The sequence below is a fragment of the Stenella coeruleoalba genome (assembly GCF_951394435.1).
Source record: "Stenella coeruleoalba genome assembly, chromosome: 10".
NCBI classification, from domain to species: Eukaryota; Metazoa; Chordata; class Mammalia; order Artiodactyla; family Delphinidae; genus Stenella; species Stenella coeruleoalba.
The window spans coordinates 13,300,833-13,327,421 of NC_137156.1; the positions used below are offsets into that span (position 1 = coordinate 13,300,833).

General features: G+C 42.2%; 1 protein-coding gene across 1 annotated transcript in view; it reads left to right on the forward strand.

Annotated features, from left to right (window-relative positions):
- Positions 1 to 26,589, forward strand: part of RBM24 (RNA binding motif protein 24) — a 131,655-nt gene that overhangs the window by 97,867 nt on the left and 7,199 nt on the right. The window contains 2 exon segments of the mRNA XM_079935527.1: positions 23,289 to 23,412; positions 24,869 to 24,923. Coding sequence (XP_079791653.1) covers positions 23,289 to 23,412; positions 24,869 to 24,923 — 179 coding nt within the window.

Below are 26,589 nucleotides of genomic sequence, written 5' to 3' on the forward strand. Positions count from 1 at the left end.
GACGTGCCTGAGTGATGGTAGAGGAGCTCAAGAGAATGTCTGCTCATAGGCAAATGCCAAAGTTGAACCTAGTAAGCTAAGGACTGGAAGAGATCCCTCGAGGCTCAGAACCAGAAAGAATTGTAGAGATGGTCTAGTCCAATCCCCTACAGGCATGAAAACGGAGGTCTAGGCAGTTCAAATAACTTCTACGACACTAGCATGAATGGGGAGCAAAGACAAGAGTAAAATCTAGTCCTTCTGACCCCCAAGCCAACACTATAACCTCAGATTCTTAAACAGAATGACCAAATCTTGGGGATACAACTGCCAGGAAATACCCGAAGCTGTAGCATAACTAGGCTACTTCTTTGAAATCTTAAATATTACTTTAAGATAAGTAAGTTAAAACAATTTTTTATTACAAGAAACAAGCATGTATTTATTTTCTAGAAAAGAGGGAGAACCCAAATCTCAAAGGAAGTTTCTGCTTGGGGCAGCCAAGCATAGACTCTCGGAAGGAATGTGTAGTCATTGCTCAGGGCACATCATGGGCTGGTGTAACACGCACTGCTTTTCACTGCAGCACTATTTACAATAGCCAGGACACGGAAGCCATCTAAATGTCTATCAACAGAGGAATGGATAAAGAAGATGTGGTACATATATATAAAATGGAATATTACTCCACCATAAAAAATGGAATATTACTCCATTGGGTTATTTGTAGAGACATGGATGGACCTCGAGACTGTCATACAGAGTGAAGTAAGTCAGAAAGGAAAAACAATTATCATATATTAACGCATATATGTGGAATCTAGAAAAATGGTATAGATGATCTTATTGGCAAAGCAGAAATAGAGACACAGACATAGAGAACAAACATATGGACTATGGACAGCAAGGGAGGGAAGGGGGGATGAGTTGGGAGATTGGGGTTGACATATATACACTATTGATACTATGTGTAAAATAGATAACTAATGAGAACCTACTGTATAGCTCAGGGAACTCTGCTCAGTGCTCTGTGGTGACCTAAATGGGAAGGAAGTGCTCGCTTCGGCAGCACATATACTAAAGTTGGAATGATACAGAGAAGATTAGCATGGCCCCTGCACAAGGATGACACACAAAATCATGAAATGTTCCATATTTTTAAACTCAAAGTGGAGTAAAGACCTAAATGTAAAGCCAGACACTATACAACTCAGAAGAAACACTCTATGACATAGATCACAGCAAGATCCTTTATGACCCACCTCCTGGAGAAATGGAAATAAAAACAAAAATAAACAAATGGGACCTAATGAAACTTAAAAGCTTTTGCACAGCAAAGGAAACCATAAACAAGATGAAAAGACAACCCTCAGAATAGGAGAAAATATTTGCAAACGAAGCAACTGACAAAGGATTAATCTCCAAAATTTACAAGCAGCTCATGCAGCTCAATATCAAAAAAACAAACAACCCAATCCAAAAATGGGCAGAAGACCTAAACAGACATTTCTCCAAAGAAGATACACAGACTGCCAACAAACACATGAAAGGATGCTCAACATCACTAATCATTAGAGACATGCAAATCAAAACTGCAATGAGGTATCACCTCACACCAGTCAGAATGGCCATCATCAAAAAACCTACAAACAATAAATGCTGGAGAGGGTGTGGAGAAAGGGGAAGCCTCTTGCACCGTTGGTGGGAATGTAAATTGATACAGCTAACATGGAGGTTCCTTGAAAAACTAAAACTAGAGCTACCATGTGATCCAGCAATCCCACTACTGGGCATATACCCTGAGAAAACCATAATTCAAAAAGAGACATGTACTACAATATTCACTGCAGCACTATTTACAGTAGCCCGGACATGGAAGCAACCTAAGTGTCCATCAACAGATGAATGGATAAAGATGTGGCACATATATACAATGGAATATTACTCAGCCATAAAAAGAAACGAAATTGAGTTATTTGTAGTGAGGTGGATGGACCCAGAGTCTGTCATACAGAGTGAAGTAAGTCAGAAAGAGAAAAACAAATACCGTATGCTAACACATATATATGGAATCTAAAAAAAAATGGTTCTGATAAACCTAGAGGCAGGACTGGAATAAAGACGCAGACGTAGAGAATGGACTTGAGGACACGGGGAGGGGGAAGGGTAAGCTGGGATGAAGTGAGAAAGTAGCACTGATATATATACACTACCAAACGTAAAATAGGTAGCTAGTGGGAAGCAGCTGCATAGCACTGGGAGATCAGCTCTGTGCTTTGTGACCACCTAGAGGGGTGGGATAGGGAGGGTGGGAGGGAGGGAGATGCAAGAGGGAAGAGATACGGGGATATATGTATATGTATAACTGATTCACTTTGTTATAAAGCAGAAACTAACACACCATTGTAAAGCAATTATACTCCAATAAAGATGTTAAATGAATAAATAAATAAATAGGAAGGAAATCCAAAAAAGAGGGGATATATGTATATGTATAGCTGATTTACTTTTCTGTACAGTAGAAACTAACACAACATTGTAAAGCAACTATACTCCAATAAAAATTAATGTGAAAGACGATACATATTCATTGCAAACACACATTGAGATTTGCAAAAATACAAAATCAACATTCCAGGCTACAAAGGAAGGTGTTTCTAAATGGTCTACATCAAGATGAAGGGGGAAAGTCACTTAGTTTTTACTCATTACTCCCTTTCCACATCCTGCATAGGGAGTTTAGTACCTCTCTTTGTATGCTCCTTATTATTTTGTTGTTGATCTTAAGTGGCCTCTGCAGAAATTGAGACAGAAAGAGTCCCAATATAGCACTCTATTATTATTATTATTATTTTTTGCGGTACGCGGGCTTCTCACTGTTGTGGCCTCTCCCGTTGCGGAGCACAGGCTCTGGACGCGCAGGCTCAGCGGCCATGGCTCACGGGCCCAGCCACTCTGCGGCATGTGGGATCTTCCCGGACCGGGGCACAAACCCGTGTCCCCTGCATCAGCAGGCGGACTCTCAACCACTGCGCCACCAGGGAAGCCCCCAGTATAGCACTCTATTACATATATTTTCTATTCGTCTCTTTTCAAATTTTTCTGTTTTTCTTTGGTGTGCTGTAGTTTTACTCCAATGTATTTAGGTGTGGATTTATTTTTATTTATTCTGTTCATAATTTGGTTTTCATCTGCATGTTTTTCTTTGATTTGAGAAACAGCCATCTATTATCTCTTTAAATATTGCCTCTCTTCAAATACTGTTTCTTCAGTGTGGATCTCCTATTAGGCATATGTTACGCCTTCTGATTCAGTCTTCTATGTTTCTTAATCTCTCATTTTCTATCTCTTTATAATAATTCCCCCCTCCTCCCATATCTTCTTCTCTTTGGATGAATTCCTCAGCTCTACCACGGGCACATTACTTCGCCATTCATCTGTATCAAATCTCTTGTTTACTTATTGATTGAGTTTTTATTTTAATTTTTTCATTTCCTGAAGTTCTCTTTGGTTCCTTTTAACTCACAGTATCCTATCTTGCAATGCATTCTTTGTTCTTTCTTTTGTCTCTTTAACAATTTAAAATATACTTATAGCATTTTCCCAGTTATCTCTTATGTCTGATACCTGGCATAGGACCTGTTTTTTCTATCGACTCATCCTCACAGGAGTTCATTTCTTTGTGTCGTCCATAATTTTTTTACTGGTAATTCACATTGTTTCCCTCCCACCCCCAAGGGCACCACTTAATCCTGAGAGGTGGAACTGTCCCTACAGATCCTTTTGCATTTCCTTGTGTCAAAGCCCCGGACATACTACTGACTGTGGACTAATTTTTTTTTTTTTTTTTTGCGGTACGCGGGCCTCTCACTGCTGTGGCCTCTCCCACCGCGGAGCAACAGGCTCCAGACGCGCAGGCCCAGCAGCCATGGCCCACGGGCCCAGCCGCTCCGCGGCACGCGGGATCCTCCCGGACCGGGGCACGAACCTGTGTCCCCCGCACCGGCAGGCGGACTCCCAACCACTGCGCCACCAGGGAAGCCCCCTGTGGACTAATTTTTATGTCTGTTTCTAAGCTTCATGTTTCTTTACACTGTGGGTAATAAAAAATGTGGACTTCATACCCACATGGAACACAGGTTTGGAATTTTGTTTTTTCCCTTATTTAGGTTTGCTCACAAATTTACAAATATCTTTGCCCATCATTGCTCTAAGAAGACAACAAAATTCTTTTTAGCTTTCTGGGCTGTTGGGCAAAGTTTTTCTGTCCAACATACAAGGCAAGACTCAAATATTCCCAGATGTAATAAAGAGCTTCATTCCAAGCTCCCCTCCCTGCATAGGTTCAAGTTGATGTGTCCTGTTCCCCATGCGGACAGTAAAATCCTACCTAGTTCTTAGTGTCTGTATTTGGGTCTGGTAGTCCCTGGGGCTTTACTGCTTCATTTCTTGTCATGACTCCAACTGTGAGTTTCTTCTCTGTTATGACACCTAGGCATTTCCCTTTCTATCAAGCGAAATAACGTATTATATTTTATTGTTGATATTTTCATATGATTTGACATCATATGGAAGTTAAAAGTGTGAAATCAGACCATCTGGATTCGAATCCCAGCTCTGCCACATGTTGACTATGTGACCTTGAGCAAGTTACCTATGTTCTTTGAACATCAGTTCCCTCATTTGTAAAATATGAGGAATAATAATACAGACCTCATACGAGGATTAACAGGATTAACATACGTGGAGTGCCTAGAGCAGTATGTGGCACATGTTAAAAGTTAAATACGTTATTAGCTATTATTGTTCTTGCTATTTTTCTGATGATCATCACCACCATTATCATCTCATGTATTCCCATGTGTTTATAACAAAAGCAGAGCCCTTTTTAAATGGAAATGCTACAATATATTTTCTTTTTAATCCCAAAACAGTATCACCCTGCCATCTGTCATACTAAACAAAACTCCCTCCTCTCTAGCTCACATAGGCTCAGAGGATGCAAATCAACTTTAAATTTAGTCTGTGTCAACCAGAATTAGGAAGAGTGAAGTGTTTCAAGGGCAATTTATATTTTTCTAAACTAATTATAAATAATTTTTATTATCTTCTCTCTCTCTTTCTTTGAATCATCTGAATCATGGCTCCTCTACATCAGGGCAAATAATTGAAAGAAGGGAGTTGCAGATTAGTGATAAAACCAATGGCTCAACTGTCAAAACATGCTTTGAGTTGAATAACCTGTTGTGAATCCCCTAGGGACAGAGGTCCTCAGACGTGAAGGCTTAGCAAGAATGAACGAAGTGGAGAATAATGAGGGAGGCTTTGTAGCAAAGTCTAATGAATGACTCCTTGACATTCTCTGATCTCTGACATGACAGGCATATGGTGTTTATCAATAAATAAAAAGGATATAATTACGTTGAGGCTGAAGCAGTCAGGGCTTGGTAACATTTGGTAAGCTGGAAAGCTGTCTGCCCTGCTGTTTATTCTGACAGGTGGAATAAAATAAAATATCTCCACAAAAATCTATTTATAGTATACGACAGTCCAGTTGCCTTCAGATTCCCCAAAGAAGCAGTAGGTCATGCCCTAATTTGTGTCCATAGATTAAATAAATATATTATTTAAATGACACTTCGAGGTAATCACAATTAGTCCTTAGAGCTTTCAATGCATAGCTCCTTAAAAATATCTCCAGTCTGAAGGTTAGGGCTTTTCATGGCATGTGCTTAGCGTAAAATCTTTGCTATCACCCGTAAGTTCTTCTTTCTGTCACATCTCATATTCAATCTTTAGGAAATTCCGTTGGTTCAACCTTCAATCTATCTCTGGAATCTCACCATTTCCCCCCACTTCTACTGCCACCGCCATAGTCTGCGCCCCTTCACCTCTCACCTTGATGATTATGATCACCTCTTAATAGTCTCCCTGCTTTTAGCCTTATCACTCTATCATCTAGAGTGATCTTTAAAAAGATAAGTCAGGTCATATCACACCTCTGCACAAAATCCTGCAATGGCTCCAAAGTCGTTACAATGGCTTCCCAGACCCTGTGGTCTGGGCCCCCATTTTCTCTCCTACCACTCACTTTACTCTAGCCAACTGGTTCCTTGCTGTTCCTCAGTATTTTAAACACTGTCCCTCAGCCTGGAATACTCTTGCCCTAAAGAGCATCTGGAAAAATGCTCCAAGTCCTTGTTCAAATCTTGCCTCTCAATGAGGCTTATCTCACCAACAACCCTATTGAAAATGAGAACCTGCCCTCACACCTAGGTTAAGGGATCCTGCTCTCTTCTTTTATTCTAAAGCATTTATCTTCTCACATACTATATAGTTTACTTATTAATTATGTTCATTGTATTGTCCATCTCTCCCCTCTAAAAATATGAGTTCTATGACAGCATGAATCTTCTATTCATGATGTACCTTACGCACCTAAGTTAGTATTACCAGGTAAAATAAAAGCTATCTAGTACTATTTTAATTTCAGACAAAGAGTGAATAATTTGTTTTAATATAGGTATGTCCTGGGCAACAGTTGGTTTACTTGTTGTTTATCTGAAATTCAAATTTACCTGGATATGCTATATTTTTATTTACTAAATGTGGCAAACCTAAGCTAGAACAATGCCTGACATCGTCATCACAGAAACATTACATATGATTTTTTTTTTTTTTTTTTTTTTTGCGGTACGTGGGCCTCTCACTGTTGTGGCCTCTCGCGTTGCAGAGCACAGGCTCCGGACGCGCAGGCTCAGCAGCCATGGCTCACGGGCCCAGCCGCTCTGTGGCATGCGAGATCTTCCCGGACCGGGGCACGAACCTGTGTCCCCTGCATTGGCAGGCGGACTCTCAACCACTGCGCCACCAGGGAAGCCCATGGTCTATTTTTTAATGAAAATTAATTTGAAAATGTAATGGTGTTTTGAGCTAACTGAAGATACCCTGGACTATCACCTGAAGGCTTTTATGTCATCATTATAAATACTTTTAGGAAAAGCATATTGTCAAAAACAAAAACACTCAGCTGAAACAACCTAAGTATACCAATCACAATTCAATAGAGCAGAGATACAGTAAATCAGCTTTAAGCATTAGGCTTTGTAGTATTGGGCAAAAAGGAAAATGGAAAGTCCCAAAACCCAAAGCTGAAAAATATGTTGGGGAAATCATATTAAGTGGAGAGCTAGAGCTTGAGGTCAAGTGTAGTCTATTGTTGAAGAAGGTCTCTAGAGGATGAGAACGTGACCCAGATTACCCACATAGCGGACCTCTAGTTGTCTTTTTCAATTAACTGTTGTCACTAACTACTTATGTGACCTTGGGAGAGTCAAGGGATGACAGTGTTAGATGTCTCACCTTTATACAAAGATTTGTAAGATCCATTCTATCTCTAAAATCTGTGATTCTATAGAAAAATATGACCAGAAAGTAAAGAGACTATTTTTACAAACATACTAGAAGTTATATATAACAAATAATCAGTGTAATCACCTAATAAGCTATTCACTTATCCCAATAATGCTACCAACGATCAAAATATTCTTGGCATTTGTATTTTCCTTTTAGCAGGGTAATATTTAAGAATTATTAACAAATGTTTTAATCTCAGCAAGACACAGAGCTAGGACTTGAACCCAGGCAGTCTGGCAGCACCATCTGAGACCTTAACATCTATGCTATACTTAAAGTTACACTTCTTGCACGCCACAGTTTGTGGACCGAGATTGATCTACTGCAGACTAATACAAGGTTAATAAAGATTTACATTTTCTTCTAAGAGTTTCATATTTTTACCTCTGTACTTAAGACTGATCCATTTTGAGTTAATCTTCGCATATGGTGTAGGATGAAAATCCGACTTTGTTTGTATGTGGATATTCAACTGTCTCAGTACATTTGTTGAAAAGATCATTCTTTCCCATTTAATTTTCTTGGCACACTTGTCAAAAATCAGTTGACTATAAATGTATGGGCTTACTTCTGGACGCTGAATTTTTTTATTCTGCTGATCTATATGTGTAGCTTTATGCCAGTACCTCACTGTCTTGATTACTACAGCTTTGTCATAATTTTTGAAATCAGGAAGTATGAGCCCTCCTACTTTATTTTCTTTTTCAAGATTGTTTTGGCTATTCTGGGCCTTTTGTAATTCCATATGAATTTTAGGATCAGCTTGCCAATTTCTGTAAAAAAAAAAAAAAAAAAGCAGCTGCAATTTTGAAAGAGATTGCACTGAATCTTTAGATCAGTTTGGAAGGTTGCCATCTTAATGTTAAGTCTTCCAATTCATGAACATAGGATGTCTTCCCATTTGTGTAGGTCTCCTTTAATTTCCTTCAGTGATGCTTTGCAGTTTTCAAGGTTCAACTCTGGCTTTTGTTTTGTTAAATTTACTCATAAGTATTTTATCTTGATACTGTTATAAATGGAATTGTTTTTTAATTTTATTTTTGGATTGTTCATTGCAAGTGTATAGAAACACAAATGATTTTGTATTGTATTTGTAATGTATTCATTCGGCTTTTGCTTTTGACAGTTTGACATGAAATGTTTATAGGTGTATGCCTAATTGAGTTTTCCTACTTGGAGTTTATTGAACTGCCGTGATGTGTAGACTAATGTTTTTCATCAAATTTGGGAAACTTCAGCCATAATTTCTTGAAATATCTTCCTATTTTTTTCTTTCTCTCTTCCTTCTTTGACTCCCATTATAAATATATTTGTACACTTGTGTTGTCCATAGGTCTCTGAGTCTCTGTTCATTTTTCGTCTTTCACTGTTCCTGCTCAGTTTCCCAAGCTGGATAATCTCAATTCTATCCCCAAGCTCAGGGTTATCCTTTCTTCTGCCAGCTCAGATCTGCTGTTGAGCCCCTTAGCAAATTTTTCATTCAGTTGTACTTTTCAACTCCAGAATTTCTAATTGATGCTTTTTTGTATAATTTCTATCTTTTTATTGGTAATCTCTATTTGGTTGGGCATCATTATCATACTTTCCTTCATTATTTATTTAGATATGGCTTCTTTTAGTTCTTTGAAAGTATTTATAATTCCTGATTTGAAGTCTTTGTCTAGTAAGTCCAACTTGTGGGCTTTCTCAGGGAGAGTTTCTTTTGACTGCCCTGCGCATGGGCTTTTCTGTTTCTTTGTATGACTCTTATTTTTTGTAAGAAATTTGTTAAAACTGGACTCTTAAAATATTATAATGTGGCAACTCTGGAATTCAAATTCCCCCTCTCCTTGGTGCTTATAGGTGTTTATTATTGTTGTTGTTGCTTCTTTGCTTAGTAACTTGATGAAGTAATTCTTTAAAGTGTGTATTCTTTGTTGGGTCTAACCACTAAAGTCTCTGCCTGGTTAGCTTAGTTATCATCTAACAATTGGACATCAATTTCCCAAATGCCTTGAACAAATGTCTCCCAGCGTTTCTCAAGAAGCTTTGTGTCCATGTTGGGATACACATTCAATGCTCTGGCAGTTTAAAACTGTTTAGCCTTTACTTCCTGCTTGCACAGGCCCTCAAGGTCAGCCAAAGGTGAGAGATTAGGGTCTTCTCTCAGGTCTTTCCCGTGAATGTGCGCAGTCTTGCAAATGCACGTGGCCTCCTAGATTCTCAAGAATATGGCAGAGTTTTTCAAAGCTCCCTATGGACATCTCATTCCCCGGCTTTATCTTTTAAGTTTCTTATTCATCACTGGGTATCATGACCTCAGGCAGCTACAATGTTAAACAACTACCACTGAAAGTTTTTTGACAAGTGCCCCAGGAAAAAGGCCATCTGCACTGAGTTCTTCATGAGGTCAAATAAAGACAAGCTCTGTGAGTGGAGATTTTCAGGAAGCTGTCGGACAGGTCAAATAACGACAGTTCTCTGGGAATGGCACATTTGGGGGGATGCTCCAGAACCACTTTACTCCCTCCAGTGGCTGCTAGGCTCCTGTTTTTCACACCCACTGTGATCGCAAGGGTATTGGTTTTCAAGACTCCTATGAAACTAGAGAGAAGAAGATGGAGATTGGGGAAGATAAAATGCCACAAAGCTCACTGTTCTTATCAAGAGTCACCTGTTTTTCTTCAATAAATGTGACTCAAATTTTTGCAAGTGTTTGATTAATTTCCAGAATTCTGAAAACACTGATTTTGACAATTTTGGGGGCTGATGCTCTCATTGCTTTTATGTGAGAACAAATTTTCAGAGGTCCTTATTCCACCATTCCTGAAGAGTTTCTCCTCTTTCAGTATATTCTTAAACTACTTGTTTAGACCCTTTGATTCCTCTTGACCAAGAAAAATAGATCAAATTTTGAAAGTTCTGTCTACTCTTTTTTAATATATTGCAACTTTTTAGAGTTTTTTACTATCACAGGCAACTTCTCCAAATGGAATCTTTTTATGTGGGACCCATCCTTTGGTTTTGGCTAATACTGAGCAGCTCATTGATTTCCAAGTGAGGAAAAAGCACTCTTTTTTTTCCTACTTTTTACCTGCTATTTAGAGTTGATTAAAATTTTATTTCTTCTGAAATCTTCATATTCTAGCCTCTTCCTCCTGGTTATAATAGCTTAACAATGTTTTGCTGAGCTAAGATATAAAATAACACAAGTATAGCCTAATTAATATTAATAAAAGAGTGGCAGAGAAATCAGGATACTGACGAACATGATACACACCAAACACTTCAGAAAAGTTTTTCTCTGCCTTACACCAATAAGAAATAAAATAGAGCAATTCGGGCTTCCCTGGTGGCGCAGTGGTTGAGAGTCCGCCTGCCGATGCAGGGGACACGGGTTCGTGCCCCGGTCCGGGAAGATCCTACATGCCGCGGAGTGGGTGGGCCCGTGAGCTATGGCCGCTGAGCCTGTGCTTCCGGAGCCTGTGCTCCGCAACGGGAGAGGCCACAACAGTGAGAGGCTCACGTACCGCAAAAAAAAAAAAAAAAAATAGAGCAATTCATCTCTTTAACCCATCTTGTCTGTGGATCTGAATGACCTGGGGAGAATTCTGGAAATCCTTAACCAATGCATTTTGGCATTTAGAGAGTCTTGTGATAGAAGTGTCCAGGATGGTTCCAGGAAAATGGAGGTAGATTTGGGTTTTCTAACATTTAAAAAAATCTCCAAACGTGCACTATTTACCAGTCATAAATATTTTATTCTTCCTAAACTTACCAATATGACTGAGATGATGACATCTCAACATGAACAGGAGGAAAAGAAAAATATATATATATATATATATTCACTAAGAAATATATTTTCAAGAAAAGGTAAATATTTAATGGGCATATATGTATACAATATTTGGACCTAAGCTAATTTATTTTGATACATAGTACTATGATATTTCTTATAAAGTACAAGACATCCTGAGAAAATGTTTGTTTGCTTTTTTCATGTAAAATTGCTTGTTGGTCTTCTTTTCCTAAGAAAAAAACAATGACAGTTTCACACCCATAAGTGTGCAAGAAAAAGAAAAGGTAAATGGAAATTGGAAGAAAAATACAATTAGAAAAAAAATCTGTTTTTAAAGCTGTGAGGGAAAATATTTTATAAACATCATCCTAGGATTAGAAAAATAACCAACTGTGCAGTTAGTTACTTAAGTTAAATAACTTTTATATCAGAAATTCATCTCTTGAGTTGTCCTTTTAAATTAAAAGAAAACTGCTTTAATTGTGATAGCCTATATTGACAGGGATTCTCAGTACAAGTTGAAAATGACATTTTTCCATATACAAAGAAGGGCCAAGTACTGTTATGCAGTGTAATATAAATAGAAACAGAATAGATAAGCCAAAATAAATTATCTTCATAAAATGTTTGGGTTGTTTCACTGTGTTTTGGTGGATATAATTAGCTGAACTGCTTTGCTTTGTAAACAGAAAGAGGTATCGCAACCACAGTTATACGTATACACATGCATATTAATCTTTATGTCTTTATTTTCACTGTTTATGTGATTTAAAACAGAACAGTACAGAAAGGTTTCTTTATTTGCACAAGATCCCCTCAGAATCACTGCCAGAATCTGACAGAAACCCTGATTGTGTTTGACTCTTCAGTGTATTTTTTTGGCTAATTTACTGTTACTTGTCTCTTTGGCAGAGCCTGATATAAGTATAGATAGACTTCGTGCTTTCCTTAGTTGACACTCCTAAGTGGTCATTAGTTGACACTCCTAAGTGGTCATTCTGCTGTTTCTTCTATTTCTCCCTTCTAGTCTCCAAATTTCTGGAGTTGCCTCTCACAGCAAGGACATAGACCTGTGGTTATATAGGAATATTGCCGGGTAAGGAAAGATCAATATTCAGATGTCAGAGAAAACATCTGGAATGATGTTTTCAGGCCCAGAAAGTTTCCAAGAGAAAGAGAAAGCCAAGCCATTGTAAAGCACTATGATCCGCTGAAAAAACCACACGCTAGGAACAGATATGTCCCCATTTTCACGTCCCTTCTCCATCCAGAACAGGGGGCTGTACACAGCCTTGCCAAACACTTCTGGTTCCTCCTTGACCATGTTCTTTTAAAAAACTCACCCATGTACGCTGAGGCAGTGGTTGCAAATGCTTATATCAATGAGCATAAAATTTCTGTGCTCAAGAACTACATTTGCAGAAAACAAACCTATATATGTATGAAGAAAGGAGAAAGAATTCTAAGGCAGTGAAGATTCACACTTCAAGCTTATGGCTCTCTTAAAAGACATATTTGCATTGTAATTTTGACTCTATGTTGGTTTTAGTTCAGTTACACTGCTTCTGAGCATTGTCATTAACACAATTATGTTCTAGGCTAAACTTGGCGATATTATAATTAATTTTATACAATTTACCCAGAAATTGAGGGATAAGGATGCCAATCTGGGACGCTGACTTTGATGGACCCATAATTTTTTTTGCTTCTGTATTTCAAAATCTGATCATTAAAACTGATCATTTCTTCGTCTTTTGGTTAAGGCAAAAAATTAGTGTGAAGAAGATATTTATTTACTCTGGTAGATTTTTCTGTATGAATATGTACCATAAAAACAGACAAAGAGAGTCCGCCTGCCGATGCAGGGGACAGGGGTTCGTGCCCCGGTCCGGCAAGATCCCACACGCCGCGGAGCGGCTAGGCCCGTGAGCCATGGCCGCTGAGCCTGCGCGTCCGGAGCCTGTGCTCCGCAATGGGAGAGGCCACAGCAGTGAGAGGCCCGCGTACCGCAAAAAAAAAAAAAAAAAAAAAAAAAGAGAACTATCCTGCATTTTTGGTAAAAGTTTGCTGGAAATCCAACATAAGTACACTCATTGCTACAAAACAAGCCTCAAGACATGTTTGTTTGATGAGTTTTAAAAATAAAGAGATACATTAATATTTTTAGTGTAAAGGAGTTTTCACCAAAAATATCCATATAATTGATTTAAAGGAATTCTGGTTCAGGCCATGATAAAGTAGCTGGTAATAATCAGTCTATTATGTGGGATACGAGCCAAAAATGAATGGTGACTGTGGTACACCCCATTCAAAGGTGGCCTTGAAAGACAGTGGTGATAGGAAATCCTCCCTTTGGATACAATTTAGGCAAAATACCAGTTCATCCACCGTTATGTCGGAAAAGAAGTGGTCGGAGGTTAGAATCAATACAGAGGGGTGGCAGCAAGTTATCTGGCCATCTGCTCAGACTCCTGGAAGGAGAAATGTTGGACGATCAAGGACCCAGAAGTCTTAGGAGAAAGAGGCAGAAGGATCGCTACAGGGCAGTGGGCACCAAGTGTGAAGACATCTGTAGCATGCGTTAATGCCCGTCAGAATGTAACCACCACAAAATGTATCACCACATCAGGTAGACAAAGTGGCTTGACCAGTAGATATCAGCTAGCTTCTGTCATCAGCCACCCAGGGCAGGCACAATGGATACAGGAACAGAGTGGCCAAGGTGAGAGGGATGGAGGCTATGCACAAACCCTACAGCTCTTCCCGAGGTTCATTGGATGTCTAACCTGCCAGCAGCAGGGATCAACGCTTGTTCCATGATACTTCCCTATCTTTCTATGAGACCAGCCAGCCCCTTGGCAGCAAGTTGACCACATTGGGCTCCTTCTACCCGGGAAGGAGCAGAGATTTTGATATGTATGAGTATATATTCTGGGTATGAGTTTGCCCTTTCTGTTCACAAGGATCAGCGTTTGATCCACTAGCATAGGCTTCCACATAATATTGCAATAGGCCGAAATATCCCCTTTACGATAAAGGGGCATAAGACTGGGCACGTGATCATGGAATCCACTGGTTGTAACACATGCCTCACTACACAAAAGCTGATGGCCAATAGAAGGATGGACTGTTCTGTTCAAAACACAGAGTGCTTTCTCAGAGGTGAGACCTTGCAAGATTGAGGCATCATCCTCCAGGACATAGTGTACACTTTAAATCAGTGACCCTTGTGAGGTAATTTGTCTCCGTCTACTTTTCTCTGATACCAAAAGAGTGGTGTCTTTTCCAACACCAGCTACGTGTCCAACAACTCAATTCAATTCTGACACTAAGTACCCAGAGTCAGCACAGACCCCACGGGTCAAGGGCTCAGTCCTACAGCATTGCCTCCACTTCAGATGCCAACAGCCTACATCGTGATCTGGGTACCGGTTACATAGGTGTATGCACATGTACATTTAGATTTGCGCAATTGAGTACGTCTAAGTTACATATAAAGTTAACAGAATTTTTTTTCAAATGTAAGATAGGGTTTATTTGAATCCCAGTTGCATCCTTTGCTAGATATGTGACCTATTAGAAGCCATTTCTCTCTAGGCCTCAGCTTTCTCAACTCCAAAATGAGGGATTGGACTCGATGATCCGAATTACATCAAATGAGGCCATCAAAACAGCTCTTTAAAGTGTTCTTAAAAATCGGGGAATTCCCTGGCAGTCCAGTGGTTAGGACTGTGTGCTTCCACTGCAGGGGGCCTGGGTTCGATCCCTGGTCAGGGAAGTAAGCTCCCGCATGCCACGCAGTGCTGCCAAAAACAAATAAATAAATAAATAAAATAAAGTGTTCTTAAAAGTTGAAGGAAAAGACAAAAACCCTATTTTTTTTCCAAAAAAGTTCTCAAAAACAAATGGCCCACAGACGTATGGAAAAACAAGCAACGAGAACACCTTTTTACCCCAGAAAATACATGTGTTTTAAAAATTAAATGCTAACATTTAGTGTGGTTTTTTAATTGCTTCTAAAGCATTCACTCTATTATGTCTTCTTCCCAAAAGAACCCAGAATCTCACAACCATGGGGTTGAGTAGTGTTCCTCAGTTCCGGGCCATCATGGGTCTGAGTGAATCAATGTCATCTCATCCCTGCGTCTTAGGGATGTGTCCCATGATGGGAAAACAGAATGGAACCCAGGCCTAAGAAAATCAACAATTACATTCCTTGGCTTCTAAGTTTGGTTCAAAGGCAAGCTTGTGACCTAAGATGATACAATCGAAAGGAAGATGGGACTTTGGTTTGATAATTGGGCAAAAGAAATTCAGTTTTCCCCTGCATGTGACCAAGGAGGCTCATGGCTCTGAGAGCTGCCGGCAGCCAACTTGCTACTTTGAGGGAGTCAGCTAAGGAACAAAGCCAACCAGCAGAGGAGGGCGAAGACAGGCGGATCGCAGCAAATGCTGTCATCCTCTTGGTGACAACATGCCCCTTGGGGTCAAACCACACCTAAAGCCTGCCCTACCTCTGGACTTTTCAATTATAGGAGACAAAAAATTCCTTTTTATTACTTGAGCCAGTGTGAGTTAGGATTTTTCTCACTTGCAAACAAAATTATTCTATTTTATATAGCAACATCAATGAGGATTCTAGAAAACTGACCTTAATATGCTCCTGGTAGAAGTAAAATCTGCATTACCTTTTGAAGGGCGATTTGGCAATACACATCAAAAGATCTGAATATGGGCATACCCTGCGACCTAATATATAAACTTGTAAGAATTCATTCATTCATTCAACAAGTATTTAAGCACTTCTTATGTGCCAAACACTAAACTAGGAGTTAGGGGTTCAGCCACGGACCAAACAAAGTCCCTTATGGATCCAGCCTTAGGAAATAACCACGGATGTGTAAAAAGATTTATCAACAAGGATGTTAATTTCAGAGCTCTTTATAATAGGGAACAATTGGAAACAATAAAAATGCCCAGCAAAAGGGGATTGCTTAAATAAATTTGGGGGCATTGACATGATAAAGTGCTATTTAGGCATTTTAAATGAACTGTAGCAACTATTTAATAATAGACAAAACTATTCACCATATACTATTAGGTGAAAAAAGCTGATAGTAAAACAGAATGTAGGGTAACTCATAACAGCACACATGTAAGCATATATTTATGTACAAGAAACACCTGCTATTAGACACTGTAAAATATTGTGTTATTCTGAGTAGAACTGTGGGTGATTTTGATTTTCCTTGTACGTCTTATGCTTTTTCATAATTTTCTGCCATAAATATGCCTTTCCTTTGTTAGCAGGGAAAATATCCATCTTACAACATAACTACAAGTAGTGTGTGTATATATATATATATATATATATATATATATATATAAATTTTTGTTGTTGTTGTTGTTGTACACGGGCCTCTCACTGCTGTGGCCTCTCCCGTTGTGGAGCACAGGCTCCGGACGCACAGGCTCAGCGGCCATGGCTCACGGGCCCAGCCGCTCCGCGGCATGTGGGATCCTCCCGGACCGGGGCACAAACCTGTGTCCCCTGCATCAGCAGGCGGACTCTCAACCACTGCGCCACCAAGGAAGCCCGTAGTTTATATTTTAAAAGTAAATAAATAACACTTGAGTGCCAACATTGGGCTGTCTCCTGATTCCAAGGTGACCCTCTAAGCATCTGTAAGTAAAGGGTCAGACTAGCATCCTCCATTCTAGGCCGTATTTGCTCAGGGAGGACTGTCACAGGTTTTTCTAACCACATTTGTACTTTTTAATGGAGTAAAGCAAACAAGGTCTTGGAGCTGGTTAATGACTGCTTAGACTAGGCCCTAGGTCTCCTGTTTTGGGATCCATGGCTATTTCCACCACACAGTGTCCTCTGCCTCCCAGCAACAGCATTAGAATGAATCTGTCATCAAGAGACAGTCATTCAGTACATTTGGAGAGATCATCAGCTCCTTAAAATAACTTGGCAGCTCCAAGGCTCACTGTTTAAAGATTTAGAACCAAAGTACACCCTGAATTTAAAATGTGAAGAAACACACGGTGGATTTAAAATGCTTGCATTCTCTTCCTTCCCTTTCAGATTTATATACTAGAATGTAAAGTGTGCATACGCTTAAAGCCACTTCTCCATGGGCAGAGTGAAACTGTCCCAAGGGCGAGATTGGCAGGGGACGTTTTTGTCCCCCTCCACTACTGCCCCCCGGTGCCCCCGCTTTCGTTTTTGCCCTTCCCTCATTCTCCAAAGTGACCCTATTCCACTTTCTATTTTCTGGATGCTTGATGTGAAAGAGGCATTATGATTTTCATGATTGAATTACAGTTACAAATTTCCATTGCACTTTACTTACCAGCTTAGATGTGGTTTAATGCAGCATGACTAGAATTCTCCCAGAGGTGGATCTGAGCTGAACTGACTAGGTTTCTGACTGCCAACTCTTCTGCACACTAAAATAGCAGCATAACCTATTACACACATTTGTTATCTGTTACTAAGAGAAAATTACCCACCCACCCAGAGAAACAGAAATACATCTGATCATGGGACCTCTCCAAAGGGCAGAAAACCTGTTGGTTTTACATCGGAGTGCTCACACAGACTCTCAAAATAAGTAAACGTTTCCAAACAACCGAAACAAAAGACTCCGTGGAAGCCATTTTTTTGTGTCCCAAATTAAAAAAAAAAAAAAAAAAAAAAGTGCCTGGCCTAAATACTCTACAAGTGGTTAGTTCTAGCTAAGAATGTATTTTCTCTCATCAAGCATGCAAGTAGATATCTTTAAGACAGCAATTCTCTTCAGTAGGTATTTCTTCAGTGTTCATGTGTATAGAACCCCGTGGAGGACGTAGGACTGACCTACGGGAGATCCAATAACATCTAAGAGGCCAACCCTGCCTGGAGGAGACTTGCTGCCCAGAGCAATGTACTCCCTCTGGAACAGGCACCTCCTTAAGTGGGGATAGTACTTCTCTCCCTTCATGAAATGCTATTACCCTCTTTTCTCAACATTCTTCATAAGCCTTGGGCCTGGAGTTCATTTCCATGATTAACTTAAGAGGAAGGGGGTGGGGGGGGGGAGAAGAAAATATATAAATAAATGTGAAACTTGTAACTTTGGTTTTGGCTTTTAATAGTCAGATAAAGATTTTGAACCAAGTGGACAATAATTTACTGTAAGTAATAAAGTCATATCGATCTTGCCATGGAGTAGGAACCCAGGATTCAGGGCTATCCATATGTAGTCATTTGGATATGACAAACGTGGAACCTATTTATAACTTTTAAAGTACTTTATGGCTCTTTCTTTCCAAAGAAGCACACATCATATTGCATGAGGTCTGTGAATATACAAGCGTTCTTCTCTGCCCGAAGCAGCTGAGCAAGCAAAAGGATTACCCCAGTATTGTTTTTCAAACCTGAATTTGTAATGGGTAATTACACAGAAATATTTGGTACTTAATAACCTTGAAACTTTGAATTCAGAAAGATTTTATGCCCCCAAGGCTACATGGTCTGATGGCTCAGGTTCATAAATCCACTGAGAATGTATCTGACTATAATAACTATACCCACCTTTGTGCAGATGTCACACGAAACCAGCGTAACGCCTGGCCCTAGCCCAGTGCCTGCGTTTTGGGGGGCACTCAATGGTTTGTCAAGCAGAACCGGGTATGAATTATGGCTTCGGGCTTCCCTGGTGGCTCAGTGGTTGAGAGTCCGCCTGCCGATGCAGGGGACGCGGGTTCGTGCCCCGGTCCGGAAGGATCCCGCATGCCGTGGGGCGGCTGGGCCCGTGAGCCATGGCCGGAGCCATGGCCGCTGGGCCTGCGCGTCCGGAGCCTGTGCTCCGCAGCGGGAGAGGCCGCAACGGTGAGAGGCCCGCGAACCGCAAAAAAAAAAAAAAAAAAATTATGGCTTCTATTTAAATTGGTTTGGAAAATAAGGAAGTTCCATTCCTCTTAACCTTTGTTTTCAGTGAATCACATAACACCTGATTATTGATAATGCTTTAATTATCTCTGGAATTCAAAATCAGGGATATCCAGGTATCATTTCATACAAAATGAAGGAAGTTTCAAATGAAGCTATAGATTTACTGTTGGATTGAAGGAATAAAAGCACACCAGGCAGGGATTACATGGGGTAGGGGGAGGGTGGCTGCATTATTTTCTCTAGGACTATGGCAGGGAAGCATCTTATTTCCAGAAGCCGAGTTCTACAACACAGGTATCCCAGCATAGGATCAGAATTCCTTGTAGATCTCACCACTTTACCTAGTGAACATTGGAACTTCTGGCTACCCTCCCAGACACTCTCCTTCCCTTTATCACAGTCCCTCTGGGGTGGGCTCCTGTCCCGGTAGGAAGAGAAGTGAGACAGCCAAAGTCACTCTTCTCTGTAAGTAGTCTCCCCTCACAAAGATGTTTTGCCTGAGCCTCATCTAAGTACAGTAATTCTTAAGTGACACCGCAAGATGGATGTTGAATATTAAAAAAAACGCCTCCTCTGTTTCATGGCCTGCTTTGTTTTTCTAATTTAAAAAAAATCATCTTTCATTGTACCAGTACACAGAGTTCCTTTTAAACCTGTATTTTACTTGAGCAATGAGGAGAGGGTGTTTACAATTTCACTTTCTGGCTCTCATATGTCTGTAAAATATTTTTCTTCAACTGGATTTTAAAAACATTTTCTCAGGAAACTTTAGATTTGTTTCTTTCTATCTCCCGCTGGGGGTTCAAACTTAAAGAAACTGATGACCTCAAAAGGTCAACCTCATGCAGATGTCAGCAAGATGAAGAACAGAATTCAAAATTTTGCTCAAGAATATTTGCATTCCCATTAGCTTTTGCAAATGCAATATATCTCATCCTCTTGGGCTGACTACAGAGGTGCTCTGGAAAGAAGAACAGAAGTATGTGCCTCTCTAATAGGTTAACATACTGAACTGCTTTAAAGAGAATAAATGTTGCAGCCCAGGGGCAATTACTGGGTGGACTTCGGCGAACGCTCCTGGTGGAAAAAAGCAAATTGTGTGCCAACAGTAGGGGGTGGGGGGTGGGGCGGACATTCTGCTCACATTAAATATCTTCATCCAAACCTCAACTACGACCATGATCTTACAGCCTAGTTGAAGGTACTCTTGATAAAAAGAAGTTGCCAAAAGCTGATACAAAAAATAAATATATATGGGCTGCACTGAAGTCTGTATTTCTACAAATGCTTTAAAGATTTGCTGGTAGAAACCAGTGATTATGTAACAAGTCGATTTCAAAAAATTACACCTCTTACAATTTCTGTACATCCTGATAAGACACTTGAGATCAAGTCAGTAAACATCCTTACAATTCAAATAGAAGGAAATTGATTAACTCTCTGCTTAGGGGAAAAAAGAAAAGGATTTATGATGAGAAATCTATACCAATCTTCCCGAATAGTTAGGGAGGCCTAAGTTAAGGAGGTAACACAAATTTGGTGACCGTGAGGTGAAGTACTAATTTATGGTCCTTTGAAATAGAAAGCAGTGTCTGATAGACAGGTGTCTACGGTTACTTAGCTTGGCTAGGCGGTGAGCAACGAAAGCTAGTGGTTCTCCGCAGCGCACCCGAGGGCCAAAGCTTTTTTTCCCTCCTGGCTCTGCCTCGCTGGTTCTCCCCAGCACCGGCTCTTTGGGGTCAAGAAAGGTTGGGGGCCCTCCTTCTCACTCTCCAGACCCGGGAGCATCCAATTCCGGTATCGTTGGCGGAGCTCTTGGGCCCCCGCGCCCGGGAGGGAACTGGCCTCCCAGCGAACCGCCCCAGGCATCCGGGCCACCCCCCAGCTCGTCAGTCCGGGTCGCCGGCCCTGTCGCCGAGGCCGAGCGCAAAGACCTCGCGTCGCCGTTTTGGAAAGCGACACAACTCCCAGTTCGGGCGCAGTCCCCGCGACCCGGGTCCCGGCTGGGGCCGCGCCGAGTCCCTAGGACTTTGACGGGTCAGGGCAGGCGACGCCGAGAGCCAAGCAGCCTCCAGCCCTCCCCAGCCCTACCCCAGCGCCGGCTCCAGTGCCCGAGCCCGGCGGCCCAGCGCCGCGCCGCGCCGCGCGGGGAGAGAAGCAGCTGTTCCCAACAGCTGGGGGGCGGCGGCGCAGGGCGCCCCAGGTGCGGCCGCGGCCAATCGCAGGCGTCCGGCCCGCCCCCTCCCCAGCCAGGCGCCGACCCCCGGCCAGCGGGGGAAGGGAGCAGAGAGGGGGAGAGCCGTCCTCGCCACTTGTCTTCCAGCTTCCGCGGCGGGAGGGACGGAACCCGAGCTGAAGCGCGCGGAGTCCCCCGCCCCGGGCTCCGCCGCCTCGCCCCCCGCCCGCCCACCTCCGCGCCCGGACGCTCTCACCGCCGACCCTCCCCGCGCCGCACCCGAGACACCTACCTAATTTCTAGGGAAGAAAAATCTACCTCTAAACGCACCCAGTTCTTCGCTTGAGGACCACCCTCCCTTTTCAGCTTTGGCCTCCCCGCCGGGTGAGTGGAAACCGTTTGCACATCCTACAGAACCGGAGCCTAACCCAGACGATCCGGAGAATTTGTACCGTGACCGGCAGGGGGGGCGGGAGGAGAGAGCGAAGTCAGGTCTCCGGGGCTGCTGGCGACTTCGGCAGCCGCGCGCCCCGCGCCCTCGGCCGACCCCGGCCGCTCGACCCCGCCTCGCCGCCGTCCTCGCCCCCGGGCTCGCCCGCAGCCCCCGGCGGCCGCGCAAGAGTGCGGGAGACGCGGAGCCGGAGGAGGAGGCGCAGCCGCTGCCCCAGCCGCAGCCGCAGCCGGAGCCGGAGCCCGAGCCGCGGGGCGGGCGCGAAGATGCACACGACCCAGAAGGACACGACGTACACCAAGATCTTCGTCGGGGGGCTGCCCTACCACACCACGGACGCCAGCCTGCGCAAGTACTTCGAGGTCTTCGGCGAGATCGAGGAGGCGGTGGTCATCACCGACCGGCAGACGGGCAAGTCCCGGGGCTATGGATTTGTAAGTTGCGCGGATGGGGATGGTGGTGGAGGGGGCGATAAAGATCTCGGCGGGGAAACAGAGGACCACGGGGGCGGGGAGGGACAGAGTGGCGCTTGGCCCGAGGGGTCGGAGTTGGGAGTGAGGGGCTCGGCGTGGCCGCGCGAGGACCCCAGCGGACGTGACCAGCGCTGCCTCTTCGCTCCCGGCTGAACTGAAAGTTTGCGCGCGGCGGAGCTGGGGAGGGAGGGCCGGCGCCTGCCTCGCGGGGTTCCGAGGGGACCGAGAGCGCTGCGGTGTCGGGGGACAGGCGGAGCAGGGGTGGAGGGAGAGAACTGTGATGACTGCCGGATTTGGGGGTGCGGAGGTCTGGGAGGGAGGGGCCGTAGCCCCTAAGAATTGCACTCCCGGGTTGGAAGCTGGTCGTTAAGCGCGCTGTTGCTTTGTAAAAATATGTGTGTCTTCCTGGCGTTCCGGCTGGGGCAGGGAGGGGACACCCCAGGAGGTCTGGGGCTTTTCTTCTTATGCCACCCCTCCCCACCCCTTTTTTAATTGCAAAGATGAGTTCTTTTAAAAGATGAACCTCTGGCTCTTTCTTTGCCGAAATGAAAGAGAGTATAGTAACCTTCCTGGAGATTTCAGCGAGCAAATTCATTTGCCGAGGAGCCGGGAGCCCCAGCGTAGGACAATAGCTATTGTCGCTGGGGAGTGTTTGCGGGGTTGGGAACACCGGCCGGATGTGAGGCTAGTCTTTCTTTAAAGCAAACAGTGCCTCTCAGGCCGGGTAGGGACCTGGGGAATGGTCGGCGGAGGGGGAATCTGGAGGAGTTCTAAGACAGAATTCAGGCTTCCAAATCTCTGCTAGGCCCTACTAGCACCCTTAGAACTTTGGGGGGTGAGAAGGCGGTGTTTCTTTCCTCCTTTCTGTTTTCTTCTTTTGTTTTGTTTTGTTTTGGATGGAGGATCAAGGGATAAGTTCAAGCCCCCCCCAAAAAAGAAAGAAAGAAAAAGTTTAAGACCCCCCGCCCCTCAGTTTTATTAACAGGAATGACTTCTCCAGTGCGATTGTTGGTTTCTTCAGGGGTTGATTTAGAGCTTTGTGTGTATGTCTGTGTGTGTATGTTGCTAAGGTCACCATGGCTGACCGGGCTGCTGCCGAAAGAGCCTGCAAGGATCCCAACCCCATCATTGATGGCAGGAAGGCCAATGTGAATCTGGCATACTTGGGAGCAAAACCAAGGATCATGCAACCAGGTGAGCAATGTCCCTCGATGCCCCACCCCCAACTAGAGACCCCCCCCCCCCTTCTGAATAGAATGAATCCCTGATTGGGAAGACACTAGTTCCCTGAGAATCTGTAGATGTTTAGTAAAGGTGAGCTGTGGCTGGTTATTCTACCAAGGCATTAAAGGTAGATGAGAGTTGTAAACACTCCTTTCCTGACTTGAAATGTACCTGTGGGCAAAAAATAGATCTTGGGGGTCAGTTCAGTTTGCACACACCCAGGCTTGAGCTTGACTCATCTGTTTCCTATATACAATCATAGTTCACTCTTCACTGTCTGGTTTTTAGCCACTTGTAGATCATTCACATGTGGATGCTATGGGCCAAATGTGTCAACTCCAGCTGGTTATACTTCTTAGTGTTGTCTCTCCTTTTGCCACCCGTTGCCCTGTGTTCAGAGCGGGCAATTCAGCTGGAACACTGAGCCAAGAGAAGCATAGGGGTGGTGGTGCCTGGCTGGTAAATGTTCAAAATAAAGTCCCAGAATATATTAGTAATGAAAGAGGATGAAGAGATTTCATGCACTCCAGGACCCTTATGTCACAGATGAAGAAACTGATGCAGAGATGAGAAGGGGTTTACTCCAAAGTCACATAGCTATTAGTCACCAAAAGGGAGAGAATTTTGTTTGTGTGAAAACATGACCTCTTGAATGGTTTACAACACTGCCCTGTGCACGAGCACAAATAATTGTGAATCGACTCTTGAACAAATGTCATCTTTTTCTTGGGCATGCAATTTTGAGTAAGTTGTGTACTCTTCATTCTTAAGTCTGTGCATCTGAAATTTTGGAAAGAGGTGGACACTTCAAACAGATTTACTAGGAAACTAGGTTGTCAAGAAAGGGAGTGCATGTGCAAATATTTGTGAGCATTGAAAAACATGTATTTGTCTAATACAGTGTGTGTGTGTGTGTGTGTGTGTGTGTGTGTCTGTGTACGCTATCCAGAAAAGAAAGAAGAGTTTGTTTTGTGAATTTTTAATACTATAATCTGTAAAATCCAAAACCTTACAAAGCATTGTCCAAAGCATTCCAGAATGTTCCAAATTAAAAAGGCTTTTTTATAGATCATGATTCAGAATTGTAGGAAGATTTGTGACATGTAACTTCATTATCGAGTCCTATTGTTCTTGGTTTCATTCCACAAGAACTTTCTCTATGTCTGATTTTCTAAGGTCGTATTCTGTGTCTGTCAACTAAACTTTGCAGATCATTTTTAGTTTCCACTTGTAGCCTATTAAAATTTTTATTTAGATCAACAACAACATTAGTAAAATGACTTTTAAAAATACGTATACTATTTTCTCTAAAGTATTAAAAGAATGATTACCTATTCTAAGTGAAAGGTGTGATTGCATTTTATGTGTAGAAGTAATAAATGCCTAACCATGCACAAATAGAGAATGTGGTATGTTTTATTGTTAGGTTTTGCCTTTGGTGTTCAACAGCTTCATCCAGCCCTTATACAAAGACCTTTTGGGTAAGTCAATTAATCAGGCCCTCCTAAGTTTCAATATGGATATCATTTGTTAACCTGCCTCTTTTTTATATCCAGATAAGACCATCATGTCACAGATTGTTCCCGGTTATACATATTTATATATGTTTGTGTATTTTGAATGCTGATAAAATAAATATTTTTAGATGAGTCAAGTTATCTGACCAAGTATGCAGCCTCCAAAACAGACACATTTGAGCTCATGATTAACAAAACAAAACAAAACAAAAATACCAGGTATGACTTGTGTACCAGACGATTGTGTCCCAACACCATTACTACTGTTCAACTTGACTCAATTGTATTTATCTCTTTCTAACCTGACAGGGCTCGTATACAGTTAAGCTAACTGATCAGAAGGATACGATGATAAGAGGTGGAATAGTTCTGTTTGGAATTAAACTCTGTAACCAGTAGACTCAGACACACAAGCTCAGATGGTGATTAACGATGCATGGATGTTGCTGTTGTTGTTTTATTTTTCACAATAGTCAATAGACCTCCGTGTGCTTTATTTTATTTATTACAGTAATGAAGTGGTGTTGATAGCTAAACTGTGTGCTTTTTTACTTATGAAAAGAGCTGTAGTGAAAGTGTTTTCTTTTCCTCGGGGAAGGGGCTCTTTGTGTTTTTGGTTTTGGTGGTGGTGTTGACGGGTGTTGACTTTTGACTTTGCCATGGGAAGCAAAGGGCCTTTTTATTCCTTGCTTTTAAGCTGTAGCCTGTGACTTCCATTTAACCATATTTTTGTAGTGAGTGCTAAATGGTGTGATTTCCCTCTGTAAGAATACAGATTCATCGCTTGCATGTCCTAAGTTTCTGTTTTACTGGGGTGTTTTTCTGGGAATGGGGTTCTTTCTTTGGCAATGTATATCCACTTCTAGGCCTTCTAATGTAAAGGTTCAACAACTCTCATCAGATTTCATTAACACTGGCCAGGTTTTTGAGTAGAGTAGCACTGACTTTCACCTTCAGACCTGACTCAGGTGAACAGCCTACTTATATTTGTGTTCTGTGGGTTCTGTGATTACCAGCTTTCCTCATCCAAGCTCCCCCAGTTCCCTTCCATTCAGACACGATATGGGTGGGAGATCCCCACCTACCTCAATTTATTCCAAACACCTAGGGTCTGATTTGGCTGTTTTCTACCTGATCAACATGGTTGTAACTCTAATGCCAGAGAGTTACACTCTCTTTTTAAATATTCTAACTGTTTAGAAGTGTTTCATCCTCGACAATAGTTTCTTCTCTAGCTTAGCACCTGAACATCTACATGTGTAACCTGGAAGGTTGGATTCTACCTACAAAGACAGATGTCTACCTTATGTGTCTCCAAGAATAGATCCAAAAAAGTAATAATAAATTGACTCGGAAGAGTCAAGTTATACTTTCCACGAATACCTTCTTTATAACCTTCCCTTTACCATATCGAGAGCTCACTTACTGACAACCCTTACTTTTTTTGAAGCCGTAGAAGAGTCTTCTGTCCAATATGATTAGAAAGGGCCTTCGTATACCCATAACGATTTATCAGTGCCACATCCAAACCATTCCAGATACTGATGATAAACAGTGGGCTGATGGGTCCAACTACTTCTGTGGATCCCCCTCTCATTGGTCTAGACTATGTTTAAGGTAGAATCGGGGA